The 14,567-nt window shown below is 43.6% G+C and overlaps 1 protein-coding gene across 1 annotated transcript in view; it reads left to right on the top strand.

Annotated features, from left to right (window-relative positions):
- The window catches only part of IQCH (IQ motif containing H), a 224,554-nt gene that overhangs the window by 181,279 nt on the left and 28,708 nt on the right, over nt 1-14,567 (top strand). Inside the window, 1 exon segment of the mRNA XM_055536471.1 lies at nt 11,908-12,078. Coding sequence (XP_055392446.1) covers nt 11,908-12,078 — 171 coding nt within the window.

Here is a 14,567-nt window from a genome sequence, read left to right on the forward strand (position 1 = left end):
CATTTCCTACTCCAGGGGATCTTCCCAGCCCAGGGATTGAACCTGCATCTCTCGTGTCTCCTGCATTGGCAGGTGATCTGTTACCACTGCACCACCTGGGAAGCCCCTCTTCCCACTTCTCGGATTCCTCAAATCTTTGAGAAGCTGCCAAACTCTTTTCTAAAGTGACTGCACCATTTTACCATCTTAAGCAATACATGAAGGTTCCTATTTCTCTATATTTTGACCCACACTTTTTATTGTCTTTTTTATTTCAACCATCCTTGTAGGTTTGAAGTGGTGTCTTTCCTGTCTGTGTTTTAAAGAGACGATCTATTTCCTTGTGTTATTTAATGGAATTGTCCAACAAAGATTTATTGTGCATACATATCAGGCATGCTGTGCTAGGTATTATGCAAGATTCAGATATGAATCAGAGGGCCCTGCTGTTGGTCTGATTCTCCTTTCTAGGAATTTCCCAAATGTAAACAACTTTAAATCAAGGGCTCTGCACTCTGGTCTCTTCCCCTCTTGGAGTCTTGTGCCTGGGATTTGAGAAGGCTGGACAAGATCTCCTCAGAGGCCACAACCTGTGTTTCTTGCCCACACAGTCTGCAACCAAGATTGTTCTTTATAAGACATTCTGGTTTACTGGAGCCATCAAGCAAACTAGGAGGGGAAGGCAAACTCTACTGCTAACTCATTGCACTGATGGGGCCATTGCCGCATGCCCGTCCCCACTTCACTTTGCAGGACAGCCTTCCACGTCCACAAGGACTGGGCACAGGGATTCTCCCCCATGGGCGAGTGGGGGCTCCAGAATAAGAGCTTCCTGCCTTGAAAACCCACACAAAGCCTTTTGGAGATCATTTTAATAACTTTAAAAGAGCACTTCTCAACTAAGCAAATCATTCACCAGTCCTGACATTTATAGTGTGAAAATTTAAGAAGAATGACTATCTACAGCATGGGATTATTATATTGAATTGGCATGGAAGAAGCACATATAATTACTAGTCCTAGAAACCTATAACAGGTTATGAAAATTGGGTTTTCATGGTTATTATACCTTAATGGTCAATGGCAAAATAAGAACATGGCTTTCTAAAAATTCATAATAAAAAAAGCCAGGAAATACTTAAAAGGAAAAAAAGAAATGAGTATGTAATTCTGTACCTTAAGAATACAAATAATATCAGGCAGGCCATCAATCTTGAAAGTAATAGAGAGAGAATCATAAATTTACAGAGGCAGTGGAAGAAGCTTGGAAAGGAAGCAGAGAAGGCAAGAGTGTATTAAGAAGGGTTTGATTTTTTTTTTTTTCAAAAATAGAAAACATAAATATAGCTGCTCATGGCACAGGTTTAAGTTTCAGTATTTTTCATTTTGGATCCCCATATTAATTTTGAATACTGTTCCTACACATCCTGAAAGAATTTTCAAAATCACAGAGAAGCTTCTGGTGCTATAAAGAAATTGGTCCATGAATGCTGGTAATTAGGTGTCATGGAAAGAGCTGGAGCAGGAGTCCAGAAACTTGATTCCAGCTCTTCCCCTAATTGTGGTACCTGAGTGTGTCAGTTCACCTCTCAGAGTCCTCAGCCATAAAATTAGGAGGTGGGAATGATGAATGTCATTTTAGGTCTGCCAGGACAGGGCTATTTAAATAGACCTCTTTGGGCCCTGAATATTTTCAGTTTTAAAGATTCTATTACCCTACATCACATCAAATGTATAAATGCATCCTCATGGAATGTGACACAGATGTAACTGTGTAAGAGTTGTGTTCCATTTAACTGACATGTGGTGGGCTACAGTCCACGGGGTCACAAAGAGTCGGACACGACTGAGCGACTTCACTTTCACTGACATGTCAATTTTGTTGATACATTGTTATTTGATAGTTTTCATATTAGGGGCAAGTAACTTTTTCTTTTTTCCAGAATCCATGTATTTTTAAGGCCTTTGAAAATCACGGAGGCCCTAGGCATGATGGACTACATGGCCTTGAGTGCTAAGTAGCAGGGCCCAGATTTGTCGCTGCCTTTAGCCCCATGAACTCCAAAGGCCCAACATCAGGTAGTGGCCAGATGGGTAGGAGAGAGAACTCGGGTTGCTCTGAGAAAGTCTTGTGGAGCTGTGATTTTAACTGTGCCGAGAACGATATATAGAATTAATATATTGGAAGGCTTCCGAGATGAATACTAGGAGTCTCAACTGTTGATCAGGGCCCAGGGTGACTGCCCCAACCAGCAGAAACTGCAGTTCACCTCTCTGAGAGACGGGGCCATCTCAGAAGCCGCCACTAGGTGGCAACATGCCAAGAGGCTGCAGTCCCCTGTGCCTGTCTATTGATATTTTTATGTAATACAAACAATTCTTCCCCAAAATCATAATCACATCAATATTTTCCTAAGTAAAATTCTTACAGTGCCGTGTACCACCTTCCTTAAAATTAAGCATCAGGTGTGTTGTTTACCACAATGGAGAGTTTGATGCTGTCTAGCAATTCAGTGATCAAGATGGGAAGACATCTCACTTAGTAGCTGCTTCCCTGGGTTAGGAAGATCCCCTGGAGAAGGGAATAGCTACCCACTCCAGTATTCTTGCCTGAAGAATCCTGATGGACAGAGGAGCCTGGTAGGCTACAGTCCAAGGGGTCGCACAGTCAGACACAACTGAGCAACTAACACTTAAGAAAGTGTGTTCTCTGTGTAATAGATGGGATTCTGGAACCTATTTTTAAACAGCATCTGAGAAGAGTTAAATGTGCACCCTGTGCCTGAGAATCAGGCAAGAATACCAGAGTCAAGAGCCAGGCAAGTAAGTTCTTACTTCCACCCCAGACTCTGTTCCTGGCAGTCACAAAGGGAACAAATCCAGATTTGTTTCTGCCAGACCCTATGATAATAGTCTCATATCATGTAGTCACTGGATCTTCACAACAACCCTCAGAGATAATGAACATTAGTCTGTGTTAACAGACAAGGAATCTGAGGCCCAGAGAGCGAAGAAAGTTAAGATTACACAGACAGCAAGTGGCGAGGTCAACACTCCCTCCTGCTGAGGTCCTGAAACTCTGGTCCAGCGCTCTATCCATCCAGTAAAGACATCTGCCTCCCTCAAGGTCTCTATTGCTCTCAAGCTGCCATCACTTCTTTTCCTTACCAAGCTTCCCCTGCTGTTCTCAGCCTTATTTCATCTTGACCTAAACCTAGTGAGAAGCTTGTCCCCTAGGGAAGGCCTCATGTCCTGCAGACCTTGCCTCTCTTCCACCAGGGAGAGATAAAGCCCAAAAGTAACAACAGAGAAAAAACACCTCCCTAAAGGGACTGATTCTGCTTTATCCCCCTAACCCAGCCAAGCACATCCTTCTGATTTTGTAGCTGAGAAAGGAGAAAAGGTGCCTGAAATCCTGTCCCATCCTCTAGAACACCATTCAACAACGTCATCTCACACTTAACACTCCCAAGCCTGAAATCTTAATTTTGTCCTTAAAACTATTCTTAGTTTAAAATTTTAAACTAAGCAATCTGTCCCATGCAGTACACGGTAATTCCACCCTTCCGTTTTGTTGTTGTTGTTTTAATATCTATTTACTTATTTTTGACTGTACTGGGTCTTTGTTGCAGTGAGTGGGCTTCTCACTGCAGTGGCTTCTCTTATTGCAGAGCACAGGCTCTAAGGCATGTGGGCTGGGGAGTTGTGGCTCCCAGGCTCGAGTGTGTGAGCTTCAGTAGTTGGGGTGCAGGGGCTTAGTTGCCCTGCAGCATGTGGGATCTTCTTGGGCCAGGGATTGAACCCGTGTCCCCCATATTGGCAGGTAGATTCTTAACCATGGATCACCAGTGAAGTCCCACCCTTCCATTTTTTTCAAGGCAAAGTTCTTGGAGACATCTTTGATTCCTCTCTTTCTCTCACACCTGCATTCAACCCATCAAAAAGCCCTTTAGGTTCTAGTTTTGAAGTGTGTGTATAACAAGGCCACTTCTCCCACCCTCTACTATCGCCATACTGAACCACCCACCATTGTCTCTCACCCAGACTACTGCAACAGCCTCCTCTCTGAACCCCCTGTTTCCATCCTTGTCATCTCACGGTCTCTTCTCCCATAGCACCTAGGGCAGTTAAAAATATGTTATATCATGGCACTCCTCTGCTCAGCACCCTCAAGTAGATTCCCAGCCTCCACAGTTACAAGTGAGAAATAAGCCCCTGGCTCTGTTTTTAGACGAATCAGTAAGGACAGGGGGAGCCTTGGCCACCCATGACTGTATAGCCCAGCCAGCAGGGAGGTGGCCTGACCTCCACAGCTTAGGCATAGCCGTGGGTCTGACTGAGGGTTTGGTTTCACTCTAGAAAGAATCCACTGGGCAAACAGTGGGTTTCCTATTATGTTGGGACTGTGAATAAAGACATGGAGGTGGGCAGAGGGTGGTGCACACGTCCTCCAGCCACGACAGGCTGCTGAGCAAGGTGGGTCATGTGTCGCACTTTGTTCTAAAGGCCTGATGTTATCTCTGTGGTGAATGAATTCCCAGTGCTGCATCTCTTGGAAGCCTTAGTTGGAGGATCTACCTTTTTAAAAAAATTCCACATGAGCAACAATATGGATGAACCTGGGGGTGATTATGCTTAGTGAAATAAGTCAGAGGAAGCTAAATACTGTTTGTTATCACTTATGTGTGAAATCTAAAAAGTAAACTAGTGAATATAAAAAAAAAGGAAACAGACTCACAGATACAGAGAACAAACTAAGTTACCTGTGGGAAGAGGGACAAGGAAAGGGGCAAGATAGGAATAAGGGATTAAGAGATACAAACTATTATGTATAAAATAAACTACAAGAATATATTTAAAGCATGGGGAATATAATCAATATTTTATAATAACTTTAAGTCGAGTATAATCTGTAAAAATACTGAATCACTATGCTGTGCACTTTAACATAGTATTGTAAATCAACTATGCTTCAATTTAAAAATTCAAATGAAAAAAGACTGAATATTCTTTACAACCTACTGATTATTTTTCCAAATTTATTATCAGAATAAAAGGTTCTATAATAAATAAAAATTTTAAAATAGAAAAGATTCTACACAAGCTTAGAAATTTTCCTAGTGAGCCTCATAGATGCAGCTGAGGGAGGGTTCACTATTATCCCCTGATTAGTGGAGGAAAGTGGCCCAGAGAGGTGACTTGCCAAGAGTCACACATATTTGTCTTAGACTCTGGTACTGAGAGTAGGACCTTTAGCAAGTCACTTACCCTGTCTGGAACATCAGATTCTTTTCCTCACAAATAAAGAAGGAGGAAAGAAAACCTAAAGATGGGTTTGCAAAACTTCCAGACTCTGACAGCTCTGAAATTCTCTGATTCTTCAACAAATGTTATTTGATCTATCAATTAGTCTCTCAATCCCATACCTACCCCAATGCCCGAAAGAGAAGGTTGGCAAGACCAAAGTCTTTGCTGTTTTATTTGCCCTTGGAGACAGTCGCAGGATGTAGGGCCTGAGCACATCTGCCCACATCTATACCCTCTGCCACCCATCCATCCTGCCTGTCACAGGAAAGAGGCAGGAACAGCAGGGGTGAGCAGGCAGCCTCCATCTGCCTGGAACACCTAAGGCAAAAAGGGCTCAATACCAGGACCCTGTCTCCCACACCTCCCCACACAAAGCATGTTATTATCATTTCATCCCAAAGCTTGCAGCCTAAGCAGGACCCAGAACCTCGGAACTGAACAATTCTGGACAAGCTCGCCTCTGCCTGACCCTGTCTTCAGTTCTCACATGCTTGTTTAGAAGCATTGAGGTGGTTGTAGCTTTTTAGTTTGCCTTGCCCCAGCTCTGCCACCGCAGCTGCACTGTGGACTGCGTCTAGCCCAGCCCAGTCAGGGAGTGTAGAGCTGGGGTTCTGCAGCACCTCTCCCACCAGCCCCCTCTCCCCACTGGCCCTGCCCCTGGCAGAAGCTGCAATGGGCTTTTTTTTGCAACCAATCAAATTAGAAATAGAATGTAAACCACAAATGTAAGCCACATGTGTAATTTTAATTTTCTAGTCATGCTTAGTCACTCAGCAGTGTCCAACTCTCTGCAGCCCCATGAACTGTAGCCTGCCAGGCATGTCTGTCCATGGGACTTCCCAGGCAAGAATACTAGAATGGGCAGCCATTTCCTTCTCCAGGGGATCTTCCCAACCCAGGGATCAAACCCAGGTTTCCTGCATTGCGGGCAGATTCTTTATCATCTGAGCCACCAGGGAAGTAGTCTCATTTTAAAATGTCACCGAAAAATCAATTAAAATAATTTTAATACATAATGTGTTTTATTTAACATAAGCAGGATAGTATCATTTGACATGTAATCCATGTATAGTATCATTTCAATTTGTAATCTGCATATAAATATATTGAGATATTTCACAGTCTTTTTTACCTCCTGATTCTTCAAAGTCTGGTGTGTATTTTACATTTATGAAAGTGAAAGTGAAAGTCCCTCCATCATGTCTGACTCTTTGCGTCCCCATGGACTATATAGTCCATGGAATTCTCCAGGCCAAAATACTGGAGTGGGTAGCCTTTCCCTTCTCCAGGGGATCTTCCCAACCCAGGGATCGAACCCAGGTCTCCCGCACTGTGGGCAGATTCTTTACCAGCTGAGCCACAAGGCAAGCCTTTACATTTATACCACATCTGAATTTGAACCAACCACATCTCAAGTGCTTGATAGGTACACATGTCCAGTGGCTACAATAATAGATAGTGCAGATCAAGAATATACGTGAGTTTGTATATAATTTTACTTACCATAAATCTGCTAATGTTAACATTTTGTTATATTGCCATCTAGTCCTTTCTAGATATAATTTTTACAAAGTTGAAGTCATATTGTCTATATGACTTTATATCCTTCTCTTGCTCTTTCATGTATCTTCCTACATCATCAAAAGTTATTTGCAATCACTGTCCTTAATGATCATGTCGTAGACTCTCCCATCGCGTGGATGTGTCATAATCTCCTTAGCCAATGACCAGCTGTTGGACAGCTGCAATTTTTCAACTTTACAAGTAATGCTGAGATGAAGATTTTTTTGTGTTGTTCATGCTTCTTAATGCCTTGATGTAAACCTCTCTAGTATTGTAGTCATTTTTGACAAAATGGGTTTTGAATATCATTAATCAGTCAAACCGGAGAAGGCAATGGCACCCCACTCCAGTACTCTTGCCTGGAAAATCCCATGGATGGAGGAGCCTGGTGGGCTGCAGTCCATGAGGTCGCTAAGAGTCAGACACGACTGAGCGACTTCACTTTGACTTTTCACTTTCATGCATTGGAGGAGGAAATGGCAACCCACTCCAGTGTTCTTGCCTGGAGAATCCCAGGAACGGGGGAGCCTGGTGGGCTGCCGTCTATGGGGTCACACAGAGTCGGACACGACTGAAGCGACTTAGCAGCAGCAGCAGCAGCAATCAGTCAAATAGCTATCAACAAGTGCTTTATAATGGGAAGCTGATACACCTTGGCTTCTTGTCCCACCCCTTTGATACCTGGCTCTGAAACCCAGGGCAAACCACTTTGCTTCTTACACTTGAGTTACTCTATTTATAAAATAAACTGACTGTATTAGATGATTTCTGAGAGTCTTTCCAAGCACTAACCTTCAATGGTGTTTTCCCCTCACCCTCAAATCTAACCAATTAACCTATCAAGCTAGTAATTTCAAGTCCTAAAGTAACCTCAAAGCCACCTCCTAAACATTTAAAAATGTATCTACTTCTCTCCACCCCAGTCACAGTGCCTTTTTACAGTGCTGTGTACATCATCTCACATCTAAAGCGTGTTGGGAGTATCCAGTGTCGAGAGAGACTGAGTTCTAAAGGTAACAGCAAAATCCAAGATCAAAATAGGACCAAATGAGATACGTGTGAAAGCCTGGGGCTGGCGCAGAGTTGATGCTCAATGAATATTTTCTGCCTTTAAATCTGAAACCAGCTTTTAGAGCCCCACTTAGACCCAGTCGCTGAAAGGCTGTGGAGGAGTTCACAGTGAAACTTCAGAGGTGCTGCTGTGCCCTGCCGGGAGCCAGCCTGCCCCAGACACTGGGCGCTCTCAGAAGACAAAGACTCAGCACCTTCCCCTAAAGGCCTGACAGTCTAGAGGGGGAAATAGGAACCCCTGTCCGCAAAACAAAGATGCCTCAGGCAGTGTCTTCAATAGAAAAACCAGATGGAGAATAGAACAATTATCTGAGCAATTCAGGCAAGCCTGCTGTTGAAAAGGCTTGAAGAAATTTGTTCTGTTTCCTTTGTGAACCAAGGGGTTAGGGAAACCTGGAGTAGCAAAATTACTTTGGGTCTACAAAAAGTTCAGAGTTCTGGCCTGTGCTCTATGATCTTAGGCAAACCATTAAGCCACTTTTTGATCTTAGCATCCTCATGGGTCAAACAGAGTTAGAGTAATACCAACCTTGTTCACACCTAACCACAGACTGGATTGAGCTGTGAGGTTGAACCCAATGCTTATGGATGGGGAAAATAGCTATTAAATGCGGCAATCAAATAGCTGCATAGAAAACTGAAAATGTGTCTCCTAAAATTCTACTCCTCTTAAAGGAAATGTTTAGTATTCATCAATAACATCTGTATTGAACTTTATAATATGTAAGGGAATTTTATATGCATTTATTCTATTTTGCTTTCAAAATCTCTTGTATGTATTATCATTTGTGCGTTTTACATGTAAAGATACTGAGACTGAGAGAGTTTAAATAACTGTTTCAAGTTTGCATTGTTGCGAGGGCCAGATTCGGGCTCTCAAACTCTTAGATTCTTGTTCCCCTACTGTGTTCTGCTTCCCACTAAAATTCTTATCACCAAAACATTAATATTATTAACATAATATTAGTAATGTTTGTTATATGTAATTCCTTTGGTCAAGGACTCTGCAACACCAATAGAAGCTCTGGAAAAAAATTGCCCGCCATGTAAGAACACCAAGTTCACTTTCTCATATTAAGGAAAAGTAGCTGTCCCCATCTGATTTGCATTTTATGCCATACAGCAGGAAATATTTAAGTTGACAAATAGGATATTTACAACCGCAACAGATACTTGGCAGTTAGTTTTTAACAATTGTTGCAAATGTGATTTATTTGCTATTATAAAAGGGCATTACTGTGCGAATATGACTCCTGAAATTAGCTTCAGTTTAGCAAGGGGCCTTGATAGGCTGACCTCTTAATATCCTTATAATGATGCCATTTACATTCAATGCTTACTCAAGTCACTCACTGCTAGATTTGTTTGAGAGGCGTCCACTCTAGGGCAGATGTATTATGTATTTTAACATACCAAGTTGGTGTGTGAGGCACATGTAGGCCTTCTAAGGGGAAAAACTATTTAATCAAATCTTCACGAAAATGTGTTAGTTTCCAACTTCCTACAGTGAAAATGCATTACTGCTAATTACAGCATACTCCAGAAACACAATACTTCATGTTTTCTCCACAAGACATTTCCATGGCATGGAGATATTAAACAAAAACATTTTTGTCCTCTGTGCTTTAGCTTTTAGTATGACTGGGAAACTGGTCCAGGGTAAGGATGGACTGGGTCAGGATCGATGGCATCTCCTCCAGCAGGGAAGGGGCAGAGGGTGGACTTAGTGCCAGGCAGAACTGTATTCAAACTGGATTCAAACCCCAGTACCACCACTTCCTAGACCCGGTTACCTCTCTGAACCTCTGTTTCTTTATCAGTGACACAGAGCTGTTATATTTAAGGTTATTATAAAGATCCGAGATGTCTGTGAAGCCCCTGGCACACTGGAGATACTTGATACAAGGAGACTGGTCATACGTGTGTGACTTGTCAAAGCTTAGAGGTTACTTTCTCCATGATGCAGCCCTGACATCACTAGCCAAACCTGATCTGTCCAGTCCTGCTTTGGTGGCACTTTGTTCCATCCCTCAAGTATTCATTGTGTTATAATTAATGGAATATGATTCTGTCTTCCCCTTCTCGGTATAGGATCCATGTCTCTGCCTTTCACACTTAGATGACTAGCACATTAATATGCCTTGAGCATTGAACTGAGGAGGATTCTGGATTCAGTGTAGGGTGCAGGAGTGACAAGAGAAATTAATGATGGTCTGCCACAGGAGAAGGTAGCACATGCCCCACTTTGCCAACAGCAGTTTAGCACCTAGTAGATGCTCAGTAAGTATCTGTCAAGGGAGTTACTGCACATTAATCAAGCATCTAATAACTTAAGAGTAACTTATTGCTTACATGTATCTGTCTCTCAAAGCATTTTAATTTCTATTATATCATACTATCCTTCTAGGCACAGTGGTAAAGAATCCACCTGCTAATGCAGGAAACATAGGAGACAGGAGTTTTATCCCTGGGTCAGGAAGATCCCCTGGAGTAAGAAATGGCAACCTACTCCAGTATTCTTGCCTGGCAAATTCCATGGACAGAGGAGCCCGGTGGGCTGCATTCCAAGCGGTCACAAAGAGTTGGACACAACTGAACAACTGAGCATGCATGCACACACGCATCCCTCTAATAACCCTGGTATTCAGCTATGGTGACTGCTGTCATGGTTTCCTGGCATAGGGTAGGTGAAATTACTTTCTTGTACTCTTAAGGTGAAAATAGTGGTAGAGCTAAGGCTTATCGGCCAACCCTAAGCTTCCTTTAAGAATCATATTGCAACATATAGAATCTAGGAAAATAGTACTGATGAAATTATTTGCAAGGAAGAAATAGAGATGCAGACGTAGAGAACTTGTGGACACAGCAGGGTAGGAGAGGAAAGGATGAATTAAGAAAGCAGCATTGACATATGTACAGTATCATGTGTAAAATAGATAGCTAGTTGGAGAAGGCAATGGCACCCCACTCCAGTACTCTTGCCTGGAATATCCCATGGACAGAAGAGCCTGGTGGGCTGCAGTCCATGGGGTCGGTCAGAGTCGGACACGACTGAGCAACTTCACTTTCACTTTTCACTTTTATGCATTGGAGAAGGAAATGGCAATCCACTCCAATGTTCTTGCCTGGAGAATCCCAGGGACAGGGGAGTCTGGTGGGCTGCTGTCTATAGGGTCACACAGAATTGGACACGACTGAAGTGACTTAGCAGCAGCAGCAGTGGGAAGCTGCTGCATTATAGAGAACCCAGCCTGGTGCTCTGTGACAGCCCAGAGAGCTGGGATGGGAGCGAGGAGGGAGGTGCAAGAAGGAGGAGAATTATATATATATATATGTAACTATAGCTGATTTGCATTGTTATACTGCAGAAACACCAACACAACATTGTAAAGCAATTATCCTCCAATTTAACAACAAAAAAAAAACCCAACTAAATTTAAACTTTTCACAATAAAAAAGTTATTTTCCCTCCAAAAAAAAGAAGAATCATATTGCAATTCCCAGAGAAGCCAGCAATGCTTTTTCTGAAGCCAGGGCAAACTGCCCTTTTCTAATATTTACTCACCCTTTGCCTTCTCTGTCTGCTCCCCTGTAACTCCCCATCCTCTGGAGTTCCCATCCAACTTCATTTCTCAGTTGAAAGCCTTGCACTGGCCACTTTAGAAATGGCCAACCACAGGCAGAAAAATCAAAGGGTACAGGAGACTTTCAGAACCAGGCCTCTCCATCAGATTATCTTGGCCAGGTATCTCCAGTTGTGTAAACCCCCCACAGGAACCTTGAATCTTCCGACAAGAATCAGATTGAAGGCTCTATCCTTCTGTTGAACAAAGGAGAAACATGAGCAAGAGCATCTTAAGTCATGTATTCACTGGTGTAGTTGGGTCTGGTGTGGTTCAGGGTGGTTTGGGGCGGTCATGGATGGTGGGGGCCTTCTCTCCTGCTGGCGGTTCGTACCCTCACTTCTGTGCTTCCTGTTGTACGCAGGTGTGGGCAACAGGCCTCAATCTCTCGTACAGTGACCAGCTGGCCCTGACTCAGCTCACCTTATACTTGACCAATGGCCACCTGGATTGCAGTTTGAGCACCCTTGAAGTGCCCCGCTTTGCTCCCAAGAAAGACAAGAAAATGAACAACCTAAATGTTCACAAAGGGCCGGTAAGTGACCAATGATGCCTCCTGATTCTCCTCAGTGCCATTTACTGAGCTCTGGTTGTGTGCCAAGCTCCATGGGTCCAGAGGGAAGAAAGAATTTCAGGTAAATCTTTGAATCTCCCAAAATGGGCTTCTGGCATAGGAATGTAGGAGAGGGGAGGCAGCATTCTGTAGGAACTGAGATTGTAGAAATGGGGAAAAGCACCATGTGGAAGGACGGAAGAGCATGGGGCTTTCCAGGGCTGGATGTCTGGGTGTTCCCCTCTGTTCTCTTCTCAGTTCACTTCCCAGGACAAGTATATCTATATCCACTGCTGCAGTTACCAGAAGCTTCCAAGCAAACCTGTATTTTTCTAGCCCAAATCTCTTTTTTGAGCCTCCGACTCCTCAATTCCACATTCAACAGAATGTTGGAGAGTCTTCAGGCTCAAACTACCCATAATTGCACTCATGGTCTCTCCTTCCTTATACTTCCTCTTGGTGAGTTGGGCCAGAAGCTGATTAGTCACCCTATGTCCCAGCATCCAGTCGGCAAGCAGCTCAAGTTGATGCCTGCTGCTAAAATGCCTCAACTCTGACCCTTCCTCTCCCCATCAAAGATAGAGCCTTCATTTCAGCTTTCAGGGTCTCACACTAGTGTTATAATAGCTTCTCATTAAGATTCCCTGCCTCCTCTCAAGGTAGTCAAGGCAGTCAAGGCAAATCTGAGCATGTTACTCCCCTGCTTATGATTCTGAAATGACTCCTGTCATTTTTGGGAAAATCCCAACTTCTCAGCTTGTTTGATGTGGCCCCTCATGATCCATGGCCCAGTCTCCCATCTCATCACTAGCCTATCTCTAGGGGGCTGGAGGCAGTAGTTCTGGCACTGGTTAAGGTTTACGAACCTCAGGACTCTGGGTAACAAAGGGTAAACCTCTATGGGGACAGTGGGCTAGGTTGGTCCTGGGGAAGGAGTTCAAAGGTCAAGAGGACCAGATGGCCCTTCCTATAGGTGGGATATGCGAGCAGATTGGGGCTTAAGCCACAGCTGCTCTGACAATGCCAGAGGGTTTCTTCTGCCTCCTCTCACAATAGTGAGCTCTGTGCCCTTTTGCAAATGAAGCCCTACTTGAGATGTGAATATGTCAAGCAGATAAAAGAGGAATGCCAGTGGTTAATAGAACCCCCACACCCATTCCCTAGAGATATCATTACAGAGCATTATCTGCTGCCTCTCTCTTGAGTCTCTTTGGATCCAAGAGACACCTCTGGGTTTAGAGAACCCTTTTTTGACTCTGCCAAGGATCCCTATATCAACTTCCTTAGCAGGAATTCAGCATACACTTGGAAGGGTAGCCTGAAAAGGGTGCCAGATGTCTTGGGGGGCTCAAGCAGCGGCCTCCTCCTTCTTCTCCTCAATTCACTTGTTCTGTGAGATACCCTTGTTCATGCAAATCCCTTAGATCTCTTTGCTTATTAAGACAAGAAGCAGAATTGGACTAGGGATGAGAAACAGACCTAGGACCTTGCTAGGGATATCCCAGGTTTGGTCCTACCTGTTCCCCTGTCCTCACCAAAGGGACCTTTACAAGACTCTAAGTTCAGTGCCAGAGGGAGGGACAGCAGTAGAATTTGATACCTTCTGGCTTAGCAAACCTAACTCCATGCCATTTCCCAAAGGAAGTTGGAAGCTGAGTTAGTATTCAATGCAAGACTTCCAAAGACAATTCGCTGCATTTAAATATGTTGCTTCAGAAACCTGCAAGCAGAGGCTTCACTTGGAATTAGAAGCACTCTCCCATCTTCCCCTTCTTGCCTATAGATTTCAATCCTAGCTAAAGGCAACATATAGGAATTCTCCTGTGATCAAGAGTCTTAAACACTTTTAGGAATTGTCTGCACTCAAGAGGGAAGCATTATGATCTTCAGTAAATCAAACATCTCTACCATCACTGAAGAAGAGCTATGCAGGTTTACTGAGGGAGGGACAAACTGGAAGTACTTTTGGTTGTAGAAAGATAAATGGACGTTTTCACTCTGGTGCCACTGTGCACGTGTGTACACACATGCTCCTGTGCGTATGTGTACATGTGATGGGAAAGTTTTAAAGGAAGCATGCACACATGCACATGGTGCAGTTTACAGCCAAAGTGAAGCTCCTGAACAAGTGTGAACAGACTGTGATGTCGTCCAGTTTACAATCAGTCAGCTGACAAACCAGAAGACAAGAAAAAGGAAACACACAGATAGACCTAGCCATAATGAGGGCGCGTTCAGAGTGAGTGCCTATAAAAGATTTCCAGTTTGGGCCTATTCCTTTAAATAATATGCTGTGCAGGGGGAAAGCAAAAACTTTTCTGAACTCTAAGAAGAGCTATTGTCCCCTTAGTAGAAAAAGGTGGCCAATCACTCCCATTTAGACCCATTTAGACGGAGGAGCCTGGTAGGCTGCAGTCCATGGGGTCACTAAGAGTTGGACACGACTGAGAGACTTCACTTTCACTTTTCAC

The sequence above is a fragment of the Bubalus kerabau genome, chromosome 10 (genome assembly GCF_029407905.1).
Source record: "Bubalus kerabau isolate K-KA32 ecotype Philippines breed swamp buffalo chromosome 10, PCC_UOA_SB_1v2, whole genome shotgun sequence".
NCBI classification, from domain to species: Eukaryota; Metazoa; Chordata; class Mammalia; order Artiodactyla; family Bovidae; genus Bubalus; species Bubalus kerabau.